Source organism: Penicillium longicatenatum, assembly GCF_028827895.1.
Source record: "Penicillium longicatenatum strain IBT 33135 chromosome Unknown contig_6_segment0_segment0, whole genome shotgun sequence".
In the NCBI taxonomy this organism is placed as follows: Eukaryota; Fungi; Ascomycota; class Eurotiomycetes; order Eurotiales; family Aspergillaceae; genus Penicillium; species Penicillium longicatenatum.
The window spans coordinates 4,758,267-4,776,949 of NW_026643123.1; the positions used below are offsets into that span (position 1 = coordinate 4,758,267).

Consider the following 18,683-nt stretch of genomic DNA (forward strand, 5'->3'; position numbering starts at 1 on the left):
GAATCGGGTAATGATGTGGGGTCGGCTTCCGATGGCGGCAAAGGGCTTAGGGAGCAACGCCGCGACGCACTCCGAGATGTGGGGAAAGAAGGCGGTGGCCACCCCGGGCAGGCCCGGGTAAGCGTTTTTTCGGCTTCTCTGGATCAGTGACTAGCCGAAAAATTGCGGGTTGGGGCACTGGGGTAGATAGCTTCGCGATGCTGTTCTTTTTTTCTTTTCTCTCTCCTTCTGCTGGATCAGAAAGACCTTCTCCCAGACATTTCAAGGTAGTCGAGACATCATGTCGCGGCCTCTCGCCCCTGTGATGTCGGTGTTCCGCCCCATCTGGCGGCGGAACTTCTCTGCTTCCACCTCCAAGAGCGCCATTAACAAGCTGTGCGCCTCCGCCAATGAAGCCGTTAAGGAGATGAAGGGCTCATCAACCGTCCTGGTTGGTGGATTCGGTTTTGCTGGTGTTCCTCTCACTTTGATCAACGCTGTCCGGGACCGCCCGGAGGTTAAGGACCTGACCGTTGTCTCGAACAACGCTGGTATGCCTGGTGTTGGTCTTGGTAAGTGCAATTGGAAACTCGATTAGGTTCGTGAGGGCTGTAGCTGATTGTGTTTATCTTCTTTTAGGTCAATTGCTCGAGACCAAGCAAATCAGCAAGATGATTGCTTCGTTTATTGGCGAGAACAAGTTGTTCGAAAAGATGTACCTTGGTGGCGATCTGGCTCTGGAGCTCACTCCCCAGGGTACCATCGCTGAGAAGTGCGCCGCAGCTGCTGCTGGCGTTCCGGCTTTCTACACTCCCGCGGCTTTCGGCACTATTGGTGAGTCCACGTCAAGTATACGGGTTTACAGGCGAAATAGGCTGACTAGGGCTAAAATAGTGCAAACTGGTGAACTTCCCGTTCGGTATAATAAGGATGGCTCTGTGGCAGAAATGTCCAAGCCTAAGGAGACTCGTGTTTTTAACGGCAAGGAATTCATCCTGGAAGAATCTATTTTTGGTGACTACGCTCTGGTTAAGGCCTACAAGGCCGACCGTCTGGGCAACTGTCAGTTCCGCATGTCTCAGAACAACTTCAACGAGTCTATGGGCAAGAACGCCAAGTACACTATCGTTGAGGCTGACCACATTGTTGAGGTTGGTGAGATCTCTCCCGAGAACATCCACCTCCAGGGTATCTACGTCGATGCTGTCATCCAGAGCACCGAGGAGAAGCAGTTCGACAAGATTGTTTACGCCAAGGACCCCAGCGAGATGCTCGCCGGTGGTAACAGTGAGGCCACTGCCCGCCGTGAGCGCATTGTCAAGCGTGCCGCCAAGGAATTCAAGGACGGCATGTACGTTAACCTCGGTATTGGTGTTCCTCTGCTCGCTCCCGCCTACCTGCCCCCTGGTGTCGAGGTCGTCCTGCAAGCTGAGAACGGTATCCTTGGTCTCGGTGACTACCCCAAGCCCGGCCAGGAGGACCCTGACCTGATCAACCCCGGCAAGGAGACCGTCACTCTGAACCCCGGTGCTTCCCTCTTCGGCTCCCATGAGTCCTTCGGCATGATCCGCGCTGGTAAGATCGACCTCACCATGCTGGGTGCCCTCCAGGTTAGCCAGTACGGTGATCTCGCCAACTTCATGCTTCCCGGAAAGGTTAAGGGTGTCGGTGGTGCCATGGACTTGGTCGCCAATCCCGAGAAGACCAAGGTCGTCGTCACTATGGAGCACACTGACAAGAAGGGCAACCCCAAGATTCTGCCTGGTAAGTTTTTGTTCACTTCCTGTCTTGAAGCCACAGCTAACATTTTCCAGACTGCACCTTCCCTCTGACCGGTCCTCGCTGCGTTTCCACCATCATCACCGACCTCGCCGTCTTCGACTGCAGCCCCACCGAGGGCCTGACCCTGATTGAGCACGCTGAGGGTGTCACTGTTGAGGAGATCACCAGCAAGACCGCTGCTCCCTTCAAGGTCTCCCCCGACCTGAAGCCCATGCAGCTGTAAAATGCATTTGAATATACACATTAGAATTGGGTCTGGAACCGGTGTCATGTTTTATTTGCGACTGTCAATACTCTTAGTGGTAGTTTGAAAATCGAATTTTTTTATTTTTTTTTTATCATTTCCTAGTGAGTGCTTAGGGAGTCCTCCAGGGCTACCATGATGTAATATTCTTAGTCTAATATAGAATGAGTAAATGGCCATCTGGAATGGCAAAGAATGGCATGCACTTAAATTAAACCATAGTGATTGAGAATGTTGGCTGAAACTTCCGTTGGAGAGGCAGCCGCACTAGATGTAATTTTCGTCATTTTCATAGAACTTATATTCTGTGTAAAGGCTACAGAATAAACAAACCTTCTCCTGGAGGCAATTTCAATAAGGTTCCTCAATTTGCTCCCTGCGAAAAGCTACAAATGATTTAGTCTGTGTTGCATGTCCCTCAAGGCGTGAGCTTATGTGGGGTCGAACCCACCTGCAGATCAAGCAGTGGGGCTCCCCACAAGCAGTTTGCGACGAAAGTGGTGCTAATTGGAGAACTTTGTATCGCAATTTCTAAGTATTCAGCGAAAACCTTTCAATGTCAGTTGTTCAACAGTGATGGTAGCTGCAATGTTGTCCTTTGGTTTACCACGCTTATCGACTCTGGGGAGGACAGCTCCACTGCTCGGTCGCTTAAGGTTACAATGTACAATTCGTGGAATTGCTACAGGAGCCAAAGCTGTGGAGACAAAAAAGCTACCACTCACAGGTGTGCGCGTACTGGATATGAGTCGGGTCCTCGCAGGGGTACGTTTCAAAGTCGAAAGACTGTCTGTAAGCGAGAAGTTGGACTGATACTTAACAGCCATACTGCACACAAATTCTGGGTGATTTGGGGTACGTACGAAATCAGATCTTGAAAAGGGGAAAAGCTGATAAGTTCCTTCACATAGAGCGGAGATAATTAAGATTGAACACCCTGTTCGAGGCGACGATACCCGTGCCTGGGGCCCGCCCTTTGCAGCATACACCGACGGTCGTGCTGGCAATGGCGAAAGCGCATATTACCTTTCTGTATGTACCTAGTCAGTCGGTTGACTTTAAACAATGTACTGAATCTACCAGGTCAATCGTAACAAAAAATCACTCGGTCTCTCTTTCGCCCACCCAGAAGGTGTCGAGATCCTCCACCAGCTCGTGCGAGAGTGTGACGTGGTAGTAGAGAACTATCTCCCTGGCTCTCTCAAAAAATACAATCTTGACTACGAAGCTTTGCGCCAGATAAACCCGCGCCTTATTTATACCAGTATCACGGGATATGGCCAGACAGGTCCTTACAGCAACCGACCAGGCTTTGATGTGATGGTAGAGGCGGAGTTTGGGCTCATGCATTTGACTGGTACTCGGGATGGACCACCTGTGAAAGTCGGAGTTGCCGTTACAGACTTGACGACAGGTCTTTATGCATGCAACTCCATCATGGCGGCTTTGCTGGCACGGGCGAATACGGGAGAGGGACAGCACCTTGATGTGTGCTTGAGTGATTGTCAGGTGGCAACGCTTGCTAATATGGGAGAGTCGGTATTGATTAGTGGGAAGAAGGATTCTGGGAGGTGGGGGACTGCTCATCGTAAGGGAAATCTTGTCTTTCGGTTCTCTGGTCAAGATACTTATGAATGATTAGCATCCGTGGTTCCTTACCAAGCATTCAAGACAGCTGATGCAGATATCTTTGTCGGAGGCGCCAACGACCGTCTATTCGGAATTCTGTGCGACAAACTTGGTAGGGCGGAGTGGAAGACCGACCCACGATTTATCAGCAACAGCGATCGTGTCCATAATCGATCAGAGCTCGAGTCACTGATTGAGGTTGAGTTGATGAGGGAAACAACGCAGGTGTGGCAGGATCGTTTCGAGGGAAGCGGGCTGCCCTTTGCGGTGGTGAATGATGTTCAAGGAACGATGAATCATGAGCACGGTAAGTTCCTACAAGTGTTCTGTTAACAAAGCTAATACTTGTTTGAAAAGTACGTGCTCGTGGAATGGTTCAATCTATTGACCATCCTGCTTGTGGACCAATCAAGGTTATTAGCCCTCCCGTTAAGTACTCGAATGCCGAGCCTAGTATTCGAAGCCCACCGCCACTGCTAGGCGAACATACCGAGGAGCTGCTGAAGGGCATTGGGTTTGACGTCTCTCGAATTGGGGAGCTAAAGAAGAAGGGGGTCGTTGCATAGCTGGCATTATGTACGAATATGTATGATACATCTAGAGGTTTTTGCGAAAATAGACGGACGACTCGATTGAAATGTAAAGTATGAAGCCTCGAGTAGATGTATAGTAGAAGCCGCTCCGCCCAATCGTCTCATCAATTCCTCTGTACCTGGGAAGATAGATTTTGTTGATACTCGCGGAAGACAAAATGTATTCTCGGATCCGGGCGCGGACATCTCGGATCCGGCGAGGGTATCATATAGTATAAAGGCAAACACTTCACTATTCACTTATCCAAACCAAGTTCTCGCTTTCATATAAATCCAATCCTACATTTCAGGTGTCAAGACTACTTTCACGTATATACAAAAATGCGAGTTCTTGTTATTGGCGCAAGTGGCCGTACAGGCAAGCTGGTCCTCGACGAACTCCAGTATCGAGGTACGCTCCCGGCAATTCAATGTCAATTTGTGAAAACATCAGCTGAAAGAGATTCCAGGACATCAAATCACTGTGTTGGTTCGAAATCCAGCAGCGTTGGAAGGGTATCAAGTAGATGTCGTCAAAGGTATGGAAAGAAAAGCTGTACCTACATGTCACTCGACTAATCAGTCGAATGATAGGCACACCAACCAACATGTCCGATATGAGGGCAGCGTTTAATAAAAATACCCCAGAAGTTGTCATCGTAACCCTGAGCGCACCTCGAGCCAGCGACAGCCCCTTCGCCGCACCGATCTCCCCGCCACGCCTGATGGCCGATTGCAATGCCAATGTGGTGGCAGCCATGAAGGAATTTGGGGTTCCCAAAGTCGTTATTCTCCAAGCGTTCGGAGTTGGCGCATCATGGTCCAACATGCCATTTATGCTACGGTTGCTGATGGGCAAGTCCAACATGCGACATCAGTACGAGGACCACAACCATACCGACCGTGAAGTCCGTGCAAGCGGAGTGAGTTTCGTTCTTGTCCGACCATCTCGGCTAGTGGACAGCGATGTGCTGGAAGTCCATGAGTGGCCGGAAGACGGGAAAGGCGTTTCGTTGATGGCGAGTGCTGGTCGGAAAAGCGTGGCTCATTTCTTGGTCGACGCGGCGACCGAGTCCAAGTGGGACAACACGGCGCCGGTGATCACAAACTAGATCCGATGGACAGACTATTTGTATTAGATTCGTGATTTAATTTTTGTTCTGTATCTTCAGTAAATCAATGTCACTCCGAAACATGCGCACTCCCGATCTCCAAACAGGAAAAGCGTGGAAAAGCCAGGTCCAACGCGGGCTGGATGCTTGGCGCCGCTTATACTCTTCAGCCTTGTCAGATTGCTTCGATCCCTTTATGTCTAGCCAGCAATGGAATCTCAATCTCGGAAAAGACCACGGCCTGTAGTATCGTGTCTGCGATGTCGAGAGAAGAAGCTGAAATGCGACCGGGTGGCGCCCTGTCAGAATTGTGTTCGTGGGGGGTTCGAGGCCCAATGCACTTACCACCAACAACCCGATTCCGTTGGTCCACAGCCAAAACCAAAGCGAGCAAAATTAGCCGAAGCCAATGCAACAGACCGGACGCTGTCAATGGGCCCGAGTATCGGCATCATTGAGGATCTGCAGCAGCGGGTTCTGAAGTTGGAGTCTCTCCACGCGGTTAGACCTCGCGCTGATAACTTCAGTCCCATTAGAGATGCATCGGTTCAAGATTCATGGTATGGCAATTCTAATACATTGTTTATTTTTTCGCCTTTTTCTTCAATGACTGATGAGGATAGGCCACGACCAGAGATCTTTCAGTCGAGCTCATCGTACTTAGGAACTTTGGTGGTCAAGGGATCTCGATCGAGATATCATGGACAGAATGACAGGATCACTCTTTTGAATCAGGTTTGTCTTCATTGCAATGCAAGAGCTTACATGCACTGACAATCTCAAGTTTGCAGAAGCCAAAACCTTCATAAATCAATCCTTGAATGACCCCAGTCTGGTTGGACTAGCCAAAGAGGTTCAATTCCTACAGAACAAATCCCAGACTCCAAAGGATTCTCCAGAGTCACTCTCGGGTATAGACAGCTTTCCTGAGCTCCAGAGTCTTCTGGGCTCATTGCCTGCAAAACCTGTTTGTGACCAGCTCCTTGCTGTTTATATCAAGAATCTGGAGAAGAACCTTAGAATTCTGCATATTCCCTCTTTTCGGGCATGCTACGGCTCCTTCTGGGCCAATTCGGATCATGATGCATCTTTTCTGTCCATGTTCCTTCCTCTTCTCTCTGTGGTGTTGTCCATCTCGGTCATCATAGACACCACGCCCCCCTCGCCGGAGTATTCCCCGTCATGGGAGTATCTAAAGCAACATGCAGTCGGTGCAGTTCAGGCTTGGATGCAAAAGCTTCCACGGAAGCCAAGAACTGATATTTCAACACTCCAGGTCAGGGCGCTTCTCTTACTGGCTCGCCAGCTAAGACTGGTCTCGGCCGACGAACTCTGGAAGGAAAGTGGCTCCCTCGTACGCTCTGCAATGGTAATGGGGCTCCATATCAACTTATCACAATCCAAGAGTCTGTCCCCCTTTCAGGCCGAGTGTCGACGTCGATTATGGATTTCGATTGTGGAAATGGACCTACAGGCATCTATTAGTGCAGGGATGCCTGTGATGACACCGGCACTTGACTTCTCCCCTCTGACACCTTCCAACCTCAACGACGTCGACTTTGATGAATCAACCACTGAAATCCCGCCATCAAGGCCTAGGGATGAGGAAACAGACTCTCTTGCACTAATCACCTTGGCCCAATCTCTTGCACAGCGTATAAGGACCATGAACTTGGTTCAGCATACAAATCCTCAGGAAAGCTTGGAAGAACGCTTCCAACAAGGCGAACAGATCCAAGAGGCTTTACAGAGAATTCCGACTCCGCTCAAATTATACAATTCTGACACCAGTGACCTTGCTTTTGCTTTGAATCGCGTCATTTTAGATGTTTATATCCGCCGTTCACTTCTTTCGCTTTACAGACCTGTCCTTGCCTGTCACACACATGATGATTCCTCTTTCCTTGAAATCCAACGTGCTTGTCTTGATTCATCCATCGCAATTCTTTCATATCAAGACATTTTTGATCCAAACATTGTTGATCTTGACATCCACAATATCAACTCATTTTGGAACATGTTTCAAACCTTTTGTCAAAATGATATCATTCTGGCAGCTCTCAGTGTTTGTGAATATCTGAAGCTCCTCAGCCAACAAGCCTCTATTCACTCTTCCTTCAGTGATTCCACTTTCGAAAGAAACAATCAACAAAATCACGACAATACCATCCACGACAATTCTACCAATCACTCGCTGTCACACAACAAAGCAAGTTTGATTCGTTTGGTTGAGAACACAATCGATAATTTAACTCGCCGTATCGGTGAAAAAGGAACCAACATGAAGGACATCCTTCTCTTATCAGTCGTCCTCCAATCTGTCCGCGCTCGTGGCCCCGCAGAACAAAAAGACCGCCGCATGTCGCAAGGAGCAAAGAAAGCCCTATCCGCGTGTCGGCAGAACCTTTTATCTGCGGCCAGCGAGAATATCTTTCCTTATTATTGCAATGGCCCAGACCCGCTATCAGACTACGAGGTATTTTGAACTCCAGATGCATATGCCCTCTTGCTAACTCTCTCTAGTCTACACATGCAATGTTGCCATCCCACGTCTCGGCTCAGTCGCGTCAACCCTCCCCTTCCATGCCTGATCTCCTGCAACAATCTGCCTCCCTCGCCGCGGAATTTGATACTTTTCAGAGCGATCTTTTAGCCTTTGATGAAGGATCGTTCATTTGGAATATTTGATTGGTAGTCCATTTCCTGATACAATGACAAAGACGAGTCTGCGAAACGAAAACAAAATAAGAACAAACATCAAAGGCAGCGTGGAGGCATAATCTGTCGGGAGATGGAATAGCGAAGCTGAAGGTCCAAGAAGGGCGATATATGGCCATATTGGTGACCGATCATCATCGCCCAACAGTTCATGACCCACGGATGGGAGATTGTCACCGTGGTAAATGGTCAATGGCATGTTATGGCATGCAGGGTAGAGGCGCAATCTGCAGGGCCATTGTCTACAGCGATGAGGAAGCATCGAGTGCACAATTGATTAGGTAGCAGTGCACTGAAGGACCCGAGCGCTGGTCCGTGTGCACTTTTAGGCAATTGAGTACTGTCGTATAATATCAATGCAAACTTTACTACATTATGCATCCTAGGTTCTATATTAGAGTCGCGTATGATGCGGTTCATTCAAGTATCAGCGATAAATATCTGCAAAGAGCCACTCAATACGCCTGTGCAAGTTCGCTCCATGTCATTTTGAGTAGTACTGCGTCATATCATGCCGAAGCATATCCAATCCCTGTATTCCAGGTTAACAAGCGATGCAGAATGCCGAGACAAATGGAACTCACCAAAACGATACTCTTCGCTGTTTCCTCATCCGTCTCACCCTTGACACAAAGCTGGAAAAACTCATCATACTCGCGAGCCTTGGTCGGATCTTGATCATATAGCCGTCTGAAATTCTCACGGGATATGGGATCGATTATCTCAGCCCAGATGCGTTTGCGGATTTCACTGTACTTATCAAGGATGGTCTCATCTGCTAGGCCCTTGTGAATACCCATCAATGAATCGAAGAGACTGCCAACATCGGCAATGCCGCCTGTTAGACCGAGTCCACCGCTAAGGTCTGGGTCAGTATGGTATTGCACTAGCTTGATTGGGTAATGGTCTTTACAATGGGTTACAGAGATGCGCTGCATCTGCTGCAAGCAGGATCCTTCCGACTCTGAAGCTTGGCGCGCATCGCTGTTGCAGCTTATACGGACTGATGTTGGTAATTCGATATTGGTCAGGTTTAGGGTTTCCAGGTAAGAGTGTCTCGTAGATTTGGGGCTGTCGAGCAATGTATTCTTCTTTGCTCAGCCCGGGTTTATCGCCGTATGTGACGCGCCAGAGGCCATCTGTGGTGACTCGGGCTGCCATATACCAATACTCAGGGTGGACGACGAAATTGCTGTCCCAGTATCCGAAGCGGTCGAAGTCATAGTAAACCTGATCCCATGTTTAGTAACGAATATGTTTCAAGTCGTGAAAATGTGTCTTACGTTGGTTGCGATAATTTGCGCATTCAGCGTTTCCCCTGGGTATTCGGGCCCAAACAGCTCTCGGCGCACGGTACTACTAGCCCCATCGCATCCAATGACATAGTCTGCCTCGGACCGTTGAAGGCCATTTGGTGTTTCAGTTTCGACCCACGCCTGTCCCTCCTCCTGACCGAGACGCACGACTCGATGGGACCATTTGACTTGCGCTGTTGGTTGCTGCCGGATGTGTTCGTAAAGTAACTCTCCCAGTCGATCCAATGGAAGCACAACCATCTTATTCGGGTAATCATCAGGAAGTACAGCATGGTTCATGCCAGCGATAAAGGTGCCATCAAATTGCCGCCAAGCAAATCCAGCAGGTTGAAACCCTCGTGTCTTGATATCTTCGAGGACCCCAGCTCTTCCCAACTCGTATACTGCTGGACTTGCATAGTGAGCTGCTCGGGGCTGTTTGTCAATTTCCGAGCCGGCATCTAGTAGTTCGACTTCGATCCGTTGTTTGGCGAGTAAGAGACCGAGGATAAGACCTGACGGCCCAGCTCCGACTATGATCACCTAGAGCGAGTAAAGTAAGTTACAGTAATTCAACTCGGGCAAATGTATAGTACCTTCTTGATCACCATGACTTTGAATTTTGCTCAATTGAGAAGGGGTAGGAACATCGCGTGAAATGCTAATGATCTTACTCAAGACATTTAACAGGGTCAAGGATGACCCCTCGAGTGGAGTCAGGAAGCCCACCCCCGCCGTGGGGCTAGTCTTGGACTGCCTGCCATTGCTACGAAAAGTAGTAGGATTATACTTTGAGTGGACCGGTGACATTGCGGGGGAAGACTGAGTGGGGGCACTCATCCGGGGGGAATCCCGAGAACCGCTGCACCCATTAACATAAGTGCAGTCCATCAAGCGAAACAGTCTTTTTAGCTTTCAATTTTGAGTTTCTTTCCTAGCTTCACCAAAGAAATTGCTGTTGAAAATTCGCTGAAGGTGCACCGTCCCAGGAACAGCTGGTTAGGGGAGGTGTGGGCACACTGCCTTCGAAGCATTCTTCTTGGTCGTCATGCAATCCCCAGTAAAGCAGTTGAGAAGACCGGGGGTATTTCTCTCGGCACTCATCTAGACCGAGTGATATAGAAGATCGATATTGTTCGACAGGCAATGCTTCTGGCCCGTGTGTGATTCTATCCTCGGTATTGTCGACTTTTCTCTTTGTACCTCGAGAATGCTTGGTATTGGGAGGAGAAACAACAGCCTCATTAGGGTTCAGGTTGCTTGAATCGTCAAATTTCCAGCCTGTGCAGACATGCTGCCATTTCCGAATGTTCTCTGCAGTATCTAGAGGATACTGCGCCCAATGATCGATGCCCTTCTTTTCTATCCTTGCCAAAGGTGCATATGACGTTGCAGTGTCTTTTCTACAGCTTGCATCCGCAGGAAATAAAGCCTTGAGCTGGCTATCTGGAACATCAGACAACACTTTGAAAAGGGCATTCTCAGTAACTTGAAGTCGGTGCTCCAGTGTTTCGACATAACCTTTTGCAGGACCTCTTAAATTCAACTTAGTATATATCTTTGATATCCACAAATTGTTGCTCCTACCTTTTCAAGTGCTCGGGCCATTCACATGGTCGATTGTATTCGAGACACTGCCCACATACCGGTCTATATAGTGAAGTTAGTTATAATATTGGAAATATTTTTCCATCCCTCACTTTTCGCCACTACACTATATTGAAGGTAAGTACCATGTTAATTACTGAAAAATAAAGGCACACCTTTTGTTTCCTTGATCGACAGGCGGTACATGCCGTGGTGGCTCTTGACGGTCCTTTCTGAGACTTGGGCATGTTGCTTGCGGGTAAAGATGGGCGCAAGAGATAGAGAGAGAAAAGTGTATATGTTCAAGAACTAATGACATTACCATGAGTCATTCTCCAAAAGTATAAGGGACCTTAGAGAAGAAATCGCAAGTCAGTGAGTGAGAGAGGAAGCTAGGTGAAGTGCGGGGGATGGAATCGCCTGAAAGTTCTGCCGACCGCCGCTCCGCGTTAGGAAGGAACTCCATCTACTCTATATCGCGAGTATTTATAGTACATTCTCGCCCAGATGTTCTTTCCTATACCTGGAATCTTTTTGAGTCATACACTTATCATATCCATTACTCTTTCTTGCACATCCATCAAGTTCGACTCTTTCCTCTTTTGGCCCGATACACCAACCTGCTTTATTGGAGTTTCTTCTATTCTCCGTAATGCCTGCCTCTTATCAGATCGCATCCATTCCAGGTGATGGTATTGGCCCAGAGGTTGTCAGTGCAACAATTCAAGTTGTTGAAAAATTGGCCAAGACACTTCAAACCTTTCAGATTGATTTCACCCATATCCCATGGGGTACCAACTACTACAAAGAGCATGGACGATATCTCTCGGAAGATGCCCTGAGCACCCTGCGAAAATACGATGCTGGACTCTTCGGCGCAGTGGGAGATCCAGGTATGGAGTCTGGTTATAACGATATCCATGATCAAGCTTTGATTCTTACACATTCTAGGTGTACCGGATCACATTTCTCTATGGGGTCTTCTACTTGCCATTCGTGGTCCTCTGCAGCTGTATGCCAACGTTCGGCCCGTACGTACATTCCCAGGAACAAAGTGCCCCCTCAACACTGCAACCGGTGGTATTGATTGGATGCTGGTACGTGAGAACTCCGAAGGCGAGTATTCAGGCCAGGGAGGCCGCTCGCATATTGGGCAGCCATGGGAAGCCGCGACAGAAGTAGCCATATTCACACGAGTTGGAATCGAACGCATTATTCGGTTTGCCTTTGAAACTGCACAGTCTCGGCCTCGAAAGCACCTGACAGTCGTTACAAAGAGCAACTCCATGCGCAATGGAATGGTCCTCTGGGACGAAGTCGCAGCTTCTGTTGCTAAGGACTTCCCTGATGTCACTTGGGATAAGATGCTCGTGGATGCAATGACAGTCCGAATGGTTTGGAAACCGGAGTCTATCGACACAATTGTGGGCACCAATTTGCATATGGATGTTCTCTCGGATCTAGCTGCTGCGTTGGCTGGTTCTATTGGTATCGCTCCTTCTAGTAATCTGGATCCAACTCGCAAGAATCCATCTCTATTTGAGCCAGTTCACGGGAGTGCCTTCGATATCATTGGAAAGGGAATCGCCAATCCCGTTGGAACATTTTGGTCAGCCGCGGAGATGCTCACTTGGTTGGGAGAGAAGGATGCCTCGGCTAAGTTGATGCAGTGTGTTGAGAACGTCTGCGCCGCTGGTATTTTGACGCCTGACTTGGGTGGAACCTCGAATACCCAAGACGTGGTCGATGCAGTATGTGCTGAGATTGAGAAATTGAAGGCTTGACTTTAGGTCTTAGAATGGCACCGTCTTAGCAATCCCTTCATTAAGGTCGGGGTTATGTGGTACCTCCGAAGAAGAATCATTGAAAACAAACTTTAGTCAAATTTGCCAGATACAAAGAAGAAGCGACACGGAGATCTCAAAGAGTCGGCCAGCTGAAGGTGGCTCTAAGAAACGTTAATGCTTTGCTTAAAGCTAGGCGAGTAGATAATCGAAACAATCCAGACTATCGTTCACCTTGCGACTGGTTTTTTTTTTTTTTTTTTGTTTAATCGCACTTGAGATAGCTTTGACTTCAGCGGTGTTCAGAGCTGCTAGGTTTTTTCGCTAGACTTGCATGCCCAACAAGTAGGAAAAATGTTCAACTGTCAACTGTACAATGCCGATGCCGGCCGACTTAAATTGCTTAGTAATATCTGCTCCAACCCCGTTCTTCTCAAGGAGCAAAACTCTATAGCAGTGATTCATGCATATCTCTTGGCCATCGCGATGTCCAGCTCAGCATGGAGCCTCCTGAATATGCACCTGGAACGTCGGAGATTGGCTCCTTGACGGCCCACTCCAATGAAGACAGCCAGTTCGTCGGCAGCTCCAGTGGCGTCTACTTCATCAACACTGTCAAACGAGCATTTTCAAATGGACATGACGAATCTGGGTCCCGAGAGACCGAGTTCCCCACTGCAGAAGATACTCTTGTTGGTGTGGATGATTCATCGCAGCAGAAGCGCCGACGCACAGAGTCCAGAAACGAGTCAGCCTCATTTGGAGGCGAGCCTTCTGTGTCGTGGAAATATGATCCAGCTCTCGCCTCCTCTCTGGGCACTGCACCTCCTCCAGATGTGGCAAAAGAGTTCATGATGTCGTACTTCAAAGTATGGCACCCGCTGTTTCCGTTTCTGCACGGTCCTACCTTCCTGCAGGCCATGGAGAAATTGTACTCCAACAGTCCCATGCCTAATGACCCGGTTGATGACTCAACTTCGGAGCATAGAGCTACCTGCTGGACAATCATTCTGCAGTGTATATTCAATCTAGGGAGTCTCTTGCATCCTGATCTCCAACTCCCGAATTCCTGCAAAATCCAGTCACCTAGTTGCATGACACCCCTCCTCTCGATATTGGCATCCCGACATGATATAGTCTCGTTGCAGGCGTTGCTAGCTATTCAGGTTTACCTTGTTGCAACTATGTCTCTCCGACTGGCGTCCACGTTTGGAGGATGTATTCTGCGCTCAATGCTCCATGCAGGGTTACATCGTTGTCCATTTCGTTACAGTCAGCTCTCGTCGCATGACCGACAGCTGAGGAAGCGTATTTTCTGGTGTGCGTATGCGATAGACCGGTACCTGAGCCAAGCACTCGGTTTACCGCTCGGGATCCAAGACTTGGATGTTGATGTCTGTCTGCCAGCGGCTCCTGAAATGCACTCCCCGCGACTTATCAGGGATCTGAGCATGCACCCTGCGAATTTGGATTACCGCGGGACGACCGTTGCTCAGTCACCTTCTCTCGTGCTGAGCCCTAGCCAACAGCAAACGGCGGATCACCGAAAGAAAGAAAGTGTCTTAGCCAGCTATGTCGATTCTGGGACCCTTACCGGTCGCGCACTGGAACTATTTCATAAATCCATTTTGGTCCGCTCTGTACGACGCAGCTCAGTACTATTCTTGGTAACTGATGTGCATAAGTGGTGGAATAGCTTGCCGCTTGAGCTGCAAGGAAAAGTGCCAGGCTGCGAAAAGGAAATCCAAGGGAAAGGTGGCAATGATGACCCCTTTGACTTTGGTCCCTTTTTCACTGTGCTCTATCAGCACTTGATTTTGATCATCCACCGACCATCTTTATCTTTGAATCCATCAACTGCGGAATTTTGCTCGGGGCTACAAACATGCATTGGTGCCGCGCGAGGAATTCTTGCGGCGCTAAAAACCCATTTGGATAGTCGACAGGCTTTTTTTTGGCCTGGCTTTTTATCTGCTGCCTGGATGTCGGGCTTGGTCCTCGCGTTTGCTTGTCAGTTGAAGCAATATGTTCTTTCAAAAGGTCTACAGTGAGTCCATTGTTACACTGGGCTTTGTCGCACAAATGCTGATTGCTTGTAGGGAAATCGATGACTGTGCGGCATTTCTTCGTCACATGTCCAGTCAGTGGGAAACTGCTAGACCATGCCACCATGCCTTAACTTTACTGTCCAGCAAGATTAAACAAATGGGCAATGAGCAACGAAGCGTTGCCAATTCTCATGCATACGTGGTGAGGACACCAGACAAAAATGACAGCTCTGTTGATCCTGTTGATCGGGAAGGATATCAAGTGAAGCATATGAATCCAGCTGAGGGCCATCACACAGAAGCTGGCTATGCAAGTGTCATTCCCGAGCCACGGCCTGAAATCAACCCAATGCCTTCCAGATATAATGAGTCGGAAAATGACTGTACTCCAGCCGAGGATCTAGGCTTTCAAAATGAGGATGCCGGTTATCTGGCCGGAGGATCTAGCTTTGATTTGAACATGGTTGACCTCCTAGACGGAGCGGACTTCAATTCCCTATTCGACCTGATCGGTCAACAATATCCCAGCTTCTAGAAATCATCTAGATGTACATATTTCTTTGGCTTTAAAGATCACGAAAAACAACAAGATAAAACGTACAATTCATGGTGAATATATTTCCATTTTGTGCTTTCTCAGTTGCGATTACTCCATTGTATGCAAATACCACCAGGGCTGGCACTTATCAAGGCACCTGCTTAGGCCTCTGAGTATACTTCAGTTTATTTACATCTCTCTGCCCCCTTTCATCTAAGAAGAGAACTGTCTATAGGCTTGTATAATAGCCTCCCACCCACCTGGATGATACTCCTCAGTGGGATTAGACTCGTCATCAAGAATCATAATATCTGTCTTCCGCGTGCTAACTGAGTACCAAACCAGGTTCTCGGGACCATTAGCCACACGCATCATATTCGTCTGACACGACCCATCACACTGGGTACTATAGTCACCGGTCCACTCTCCATTGAAGAAAGCCCATGCCGCACTATTGTAGAGGAACACATCTTTTCCACCATCAACATTGGTAGCAAGCGAGGTACGACACTTCTGATCGCCACCATCGCACCACGAAAAGTCTAGATCACCATATGCTGATTCTGCGGTCCACGGTGCAGGTGCAATTTGTGTCGCACCGTCACCTTGCATATAGGGTGATTCGGTTTGCAGCATACCAGCATACACATTCTGCGCAGAGTGGAAGTTATAATTGTAAAGCCAGTTGTGCTCAGATCCAGTACCGGTTAGCCAGGTACCCTTCGTGGCCTCTACGAGAACCCCACGACCGGTCGAGATGACAGTGTACGAGGATCCACCATCTAGATTGTGGTCTGCGGTCCATGCCCAGAAGTTCTCGATGTATGCAGATGACGAGGTCGTAAGGTGCATTGCCATGAATGCTGCCATGCACTTTGAAGTATCTTGCTGATCGCAGTCATCCTTGATACTCGTCTCTGCAGTACCGCCGACAGTCACCAAGGTGTTCCAAAGTCCCACGTCACCGGGGTTTGTACCCGCGGCGTTGACTTCAAGGATGATCGCCCCGGGTAAAACCTCCGCGACGCTGAACCGGATATTCTGGATCTCGATGATTCCTTCGTCACCCGTTTGTCCAACCTGTACAACAGCCTTGGGATTTGAGGCATCTTTGAAAACATCTCCCACACCGGAGATCACGGCCCAAGCTTCACCCATAATTCGCGAGCCGATAGGGATCTTCAGTGTATCTTCGACGTGATACACTCCGTACGGGAAATACGTGATCTTGCAGTTGGCTGCGTTCTCAGCTAAGATAGCGTTCAGCGAGTCGACGTCGTTGGTTGATCCATCGCCTTTCACGGGATAATCTCCCACGTTTTTGACGTTAACAATCTGATCAGAGGCGTAATCGGCGTATGTAGGTTGGCTGCGCGTGAAGTATTTTCCACCAGAGAGAAGGACTTCGGAACGAGAGGTCGTGAGGCTCGTGCTGGTCTGGTACTGACCCGGGGTCACATTACCCCACATCCAGGTATCGATGGTATCTGTAGCACCAAGTTTCTCGTTGTTGTTGCTGTCGACTGCTATAGGATTGGAGGTGTCGTGTGCCAGATTTTGGATAAGCAGTTGACTGTTGCGGTTGCCGCTATCGTTGGAGGAGTCGTGGAATTTGATGACGGTGCCCGAATTGGTAGATTTGGAATCCAGTAACACCATGCTTCCAAGTCCGTTGCTACTCATGTCAATGCCTAGTCCGACAGTATCGAATGTGGCACCTTGGAGAAGTACGGTGTGACCGCCAGATGCCTCAAAGGCAGTCGTGCAGTACTTGAAATAGATGTTTTTGAAGTTGACTTGTTGGTTGGAGTTCTTGATACCAATCTTACCACCTTGTGTTCTGGACATCAGTCACCGCAATTGTTGAGCCTCCACTGATATTTATGCCAGTGTGTCCAGTTGAGCTTGAAGGCATGTTGATCTTGACGTTCGTCAAACCAGACCCTTGCGCCACACCCACTGCAATGCGGTAATTGTTGTATCTGCGCTCAGGGCCGTTGTATCGATCACCACGTTGCGGAGAAGGGTCATGAAGCTTGTCTCAGCGGCGCCATTCCCACTATCGTATCCATTGATCAAGGTATCACCATCAAAGTCAGAGGAGGCCTTCAGCACTGGCGGATTCAGCGGATCTCCCGTGATGACCGTTCCGACACGTAGGTCCAAAGCACTGCCCAGCTGGTAGGTTCCTCCTGGGAGGAAGACTTCGGCCGGATACCTAGTCACACCTTGACCTTTTCGACTGCCGCCTGATCCGTCGTCATTGATTGCATGCTGAATGGCGCTCGTCTGGTCTCCAGAACCGTCTGTGACGGCAGAGTAGTCCTGCACATTGCGCCAGACGGGGTAGTTTGCATTCGATACTTCGGGGGCGTAGCCACGAGCATTGCCTGTGTGGTCTTGATCCAAAAGCCAGTATGTCGTAGGGGAGGAGACAATGGGTCCAGTGCAGGTATCTCTGAGTAAGGGTCAGATTATTGCATGGTAATGCAGCGTTGAAGACACTTACCTCTCTGAGGAAGGAAGTGCTGCCGCTGAGGCTGTGGCTAATATGCTTGTCATGGCGGCCCAGGAACAAAGATTCCGCATGATTTTGGTCTCTGTGTATACAAGCTATGTCCAATAGAAAGGGCTGTACAATTGAAACGTTTTGAATTATAATGAAAGAGAGTACGGAGTAGGACGTATAGATTTGACTGTCGTTTTATTTATGCAGCCCACGCGTATATTACCGCACCACTGGGACTTAGTATCCAGGTCAGCAATAGCTGAGCCATCTCCCATTTGGGTTAGGTGGATGGTACCTGACGGCGATCGCCGGTGGGGCCAAGACATGATCAATGATGGAGCAGATGCCCGACACTAGGATCCCCTTTTGGAAGTTGGGTTTGCTGATTTCTTATGATCAGGATCATTCATGCATGTTGACGCTATTTTGGGGGGCAGAGCAACGTGGTTCTTACTGGAGATTGGTAACTGAACACCACAAAAGCAGTGGAACACTTCACTAGCCCATGTCTGCACTAGCGCGGTAACTGCAATTTGGGCAAGATGCCACTGTACCTGGTAAACCAGGTAAACCAGGTATATATCAGAGAGCATACAGTGACCTCTCTAAATCGAGGCCAGCATACAAAACAGCGCTTCATCTGAGTCGCGATTTAGGTAAGAAAAGGTGCCGTCTCAGTGGCCATCGCTGAGGTCCTAGTCATCTTCACGCCCCCGGGTAGCCCAATGTAAACAATCATGTATCTGGATATGTACTCAATAAGATGGCTACTCCGAATTGCAATTACCGCGCTGTTTCAGGTGTGGGCTAGAGTGTCCGAGTAATTTTGTGGTGTTCGATTATCGATCACCTTCTTACAGTAGGTTTTCCCTTTCTCCAAACCCTA

The 18,683-nt window shown here is 48.8% G+C and overlaps 8 protein-coding genes across 8 annotated transcripts; 6 read left to right on the top strand and 2 right to left on the bottom strand.

Moving 5' to 3' along the window:
• Nucleotides 1–280: 280 nt before the first annotated feature.
• Nucleotides 281–1,984, top strand: N7484_009973 (3-oxoacid CoA-transferase; the record flags this gene model as incomplete). Its single annotated transcript, XM_057120360.1, has 4 exons — nucleotides 281–551; nucleotides 619–813; nucleotides 874–1,743; nucleotides 1,794–1,984. 4 exons carry the CDS (start codon nucleotides 281–283, stop codon nucleotides 1,982–1,984), a joined length of 1,527 nt encoding a protein of 508 aa, XP_056969915.1.
• A 558-nt stretch (nucleotides 1,985–2,542) lies between these two features.
• On the top strand, nucleotides 2,543–4,200 carry N7484_009974 (CaiB/BaiF CoA transferase family protein; the record flags this gene model as incomplete). The annotated part of the gene is made up of 6 exons (XM_057120361.1): nucleotides 2,543–2,770; nucleotides 2,829–2,860; nucleotides 2,917–3,037; nucleotides 3,089–3,593; nucleotides 3,648–3,941; nucleotides 3,992–4,200. Coding segments are annotated over 6 exons (1,389 nt in total), but the record flags the coding sequence as incomplete, so codon positions are not given.
• Nucleotides 4,201–4,548: 348 nt separating this feature from the next.
• On the top strand, nucleotides 4,549–5,318 carry N7484_009975 (TrkA-N domain dehydrogenase; the record flags this gene model as incomplete). Its single annotated transcript, XM_057120362.1, has 3 exons — nucleotides 4,549–4,618; nucleotides 4,677–4,745; nucleotides 4,801–5,318. The coding sequence occupies 3 exons, from the start codon at nucleotides 4,549–4,551 to the stop codon at nucleotides 5,316–5,318; spliced, it is 657 nt and encodes a 218-aa protein (XP_056969917.1).
• An 82-nt stretch (nucleotides 5,319–5,400) lies between these two features.
• Nucleotides 5,401–8,006, top strand: N7484_009976 (Zn(II)2Cys6 transcription factor; the record flags this gene model as incomplete). The annotated part of the gene is made up of 5 exons (XM_057120363.1): nucleotides 5,401–5,445; nucleotides 5,523–5,878; nucleotides 5,942–6,053; nucleotides 6,103–7,794; nucleotides 7,842–8,006. 5 exons carry the CDS (start codon nucleotides 5,401–5,403, stop codon nucleotides 8,004–8,006), a joined length of 2,370 nt encoding a protein of 789 aa, XP_056969918.1.
• A 514-nt stretch (nucleotides 8,007–8,520) lies between these two features.
• On the bottom strand, nucleotides 8,521–9,942 carry N7484_009977 (FAD-dependent oxidoreductase; the record flags this gene model as incomplete). Its single annotated transcript, XM_057120364.1, has 5 exons — nucleotides 8,521–8,568; nucleotides 8,621–8,894; nucleotides 8,950–9,266; nucleotides 9,320–9,874; nucleotides 9,928–9,942. 5 exons carry the CDS (start codon nucleotides 9,940–9,942, stop codon nucleotides 8,521–8,523), a joined length of 1,209 nt encoding a protein of 402 aa, XP_056969919.1.
• Nucleotides 9,943–11,570: 1,628 nt separating this feature from the next.
• Nucleotides 11,571–12,702, top strand: N7484_009978 (tartrate dehydrogenase; the record flags this gene model as incomplete). Its single annotated transcript, XM_057120365.1, has 2 exons — nucleotides 11,571–11,811; nucleotides 11,870–12,702. 2 exons carry the CDS (start codon nucleotides 11,571–11,573, stop codon nucleotides 12,700–12,702), a joined length of 1,074 nt encoding a protein of 357 aa, XP_056969920.1.
• Nucleotides 12,703–13,202: 500 nt separating this feature from the next.
• N7484_009979 (transcription factor domain-containing protein) lies at nucleotides 13,203–15,285 on the top strand (the record flags this gene model as incomplete). The annotated part of the gene is made up of 2 exons (XM_057120366.1): nucleotides 13,203–14,749; nucleotides 14,802–15,285. The coding sequence occupies 2 exons, from the start codon at nucleotides 13,203–13,205 to the stop codon at nucleotides 15,283–15,285; spliced, it is 2,031 nt and encodes a 676-aa protein (XP_056969921.1).
• Nucleotides 15,286–15,501: 216 nt separating this feature from the next.
• N7484_009980 (glycoside hydrolase family 55 protein) lies at nucleotides 15,502–17,877 on the bottom strand (the record flags this gene model as incomplete). The annotated part of the gene is made up of 3 exons (XM_057120367.1): nucleotides 15,502–17,128; nucleotides 17,249–17,746; nucleotides 17,798–17,877. The coding sequence occupies 3 exons, from the start codon at nucleotides 17,875–17,877 to the stop codon at nucleotides 15,502–15,504; spliced, it is 2,205 nt and encodes a 734-aa protein (XP_056969922.1).
• Between the last annotated feature and the right edge of the window lie 806 nt (nucleotides 17,878–18,683).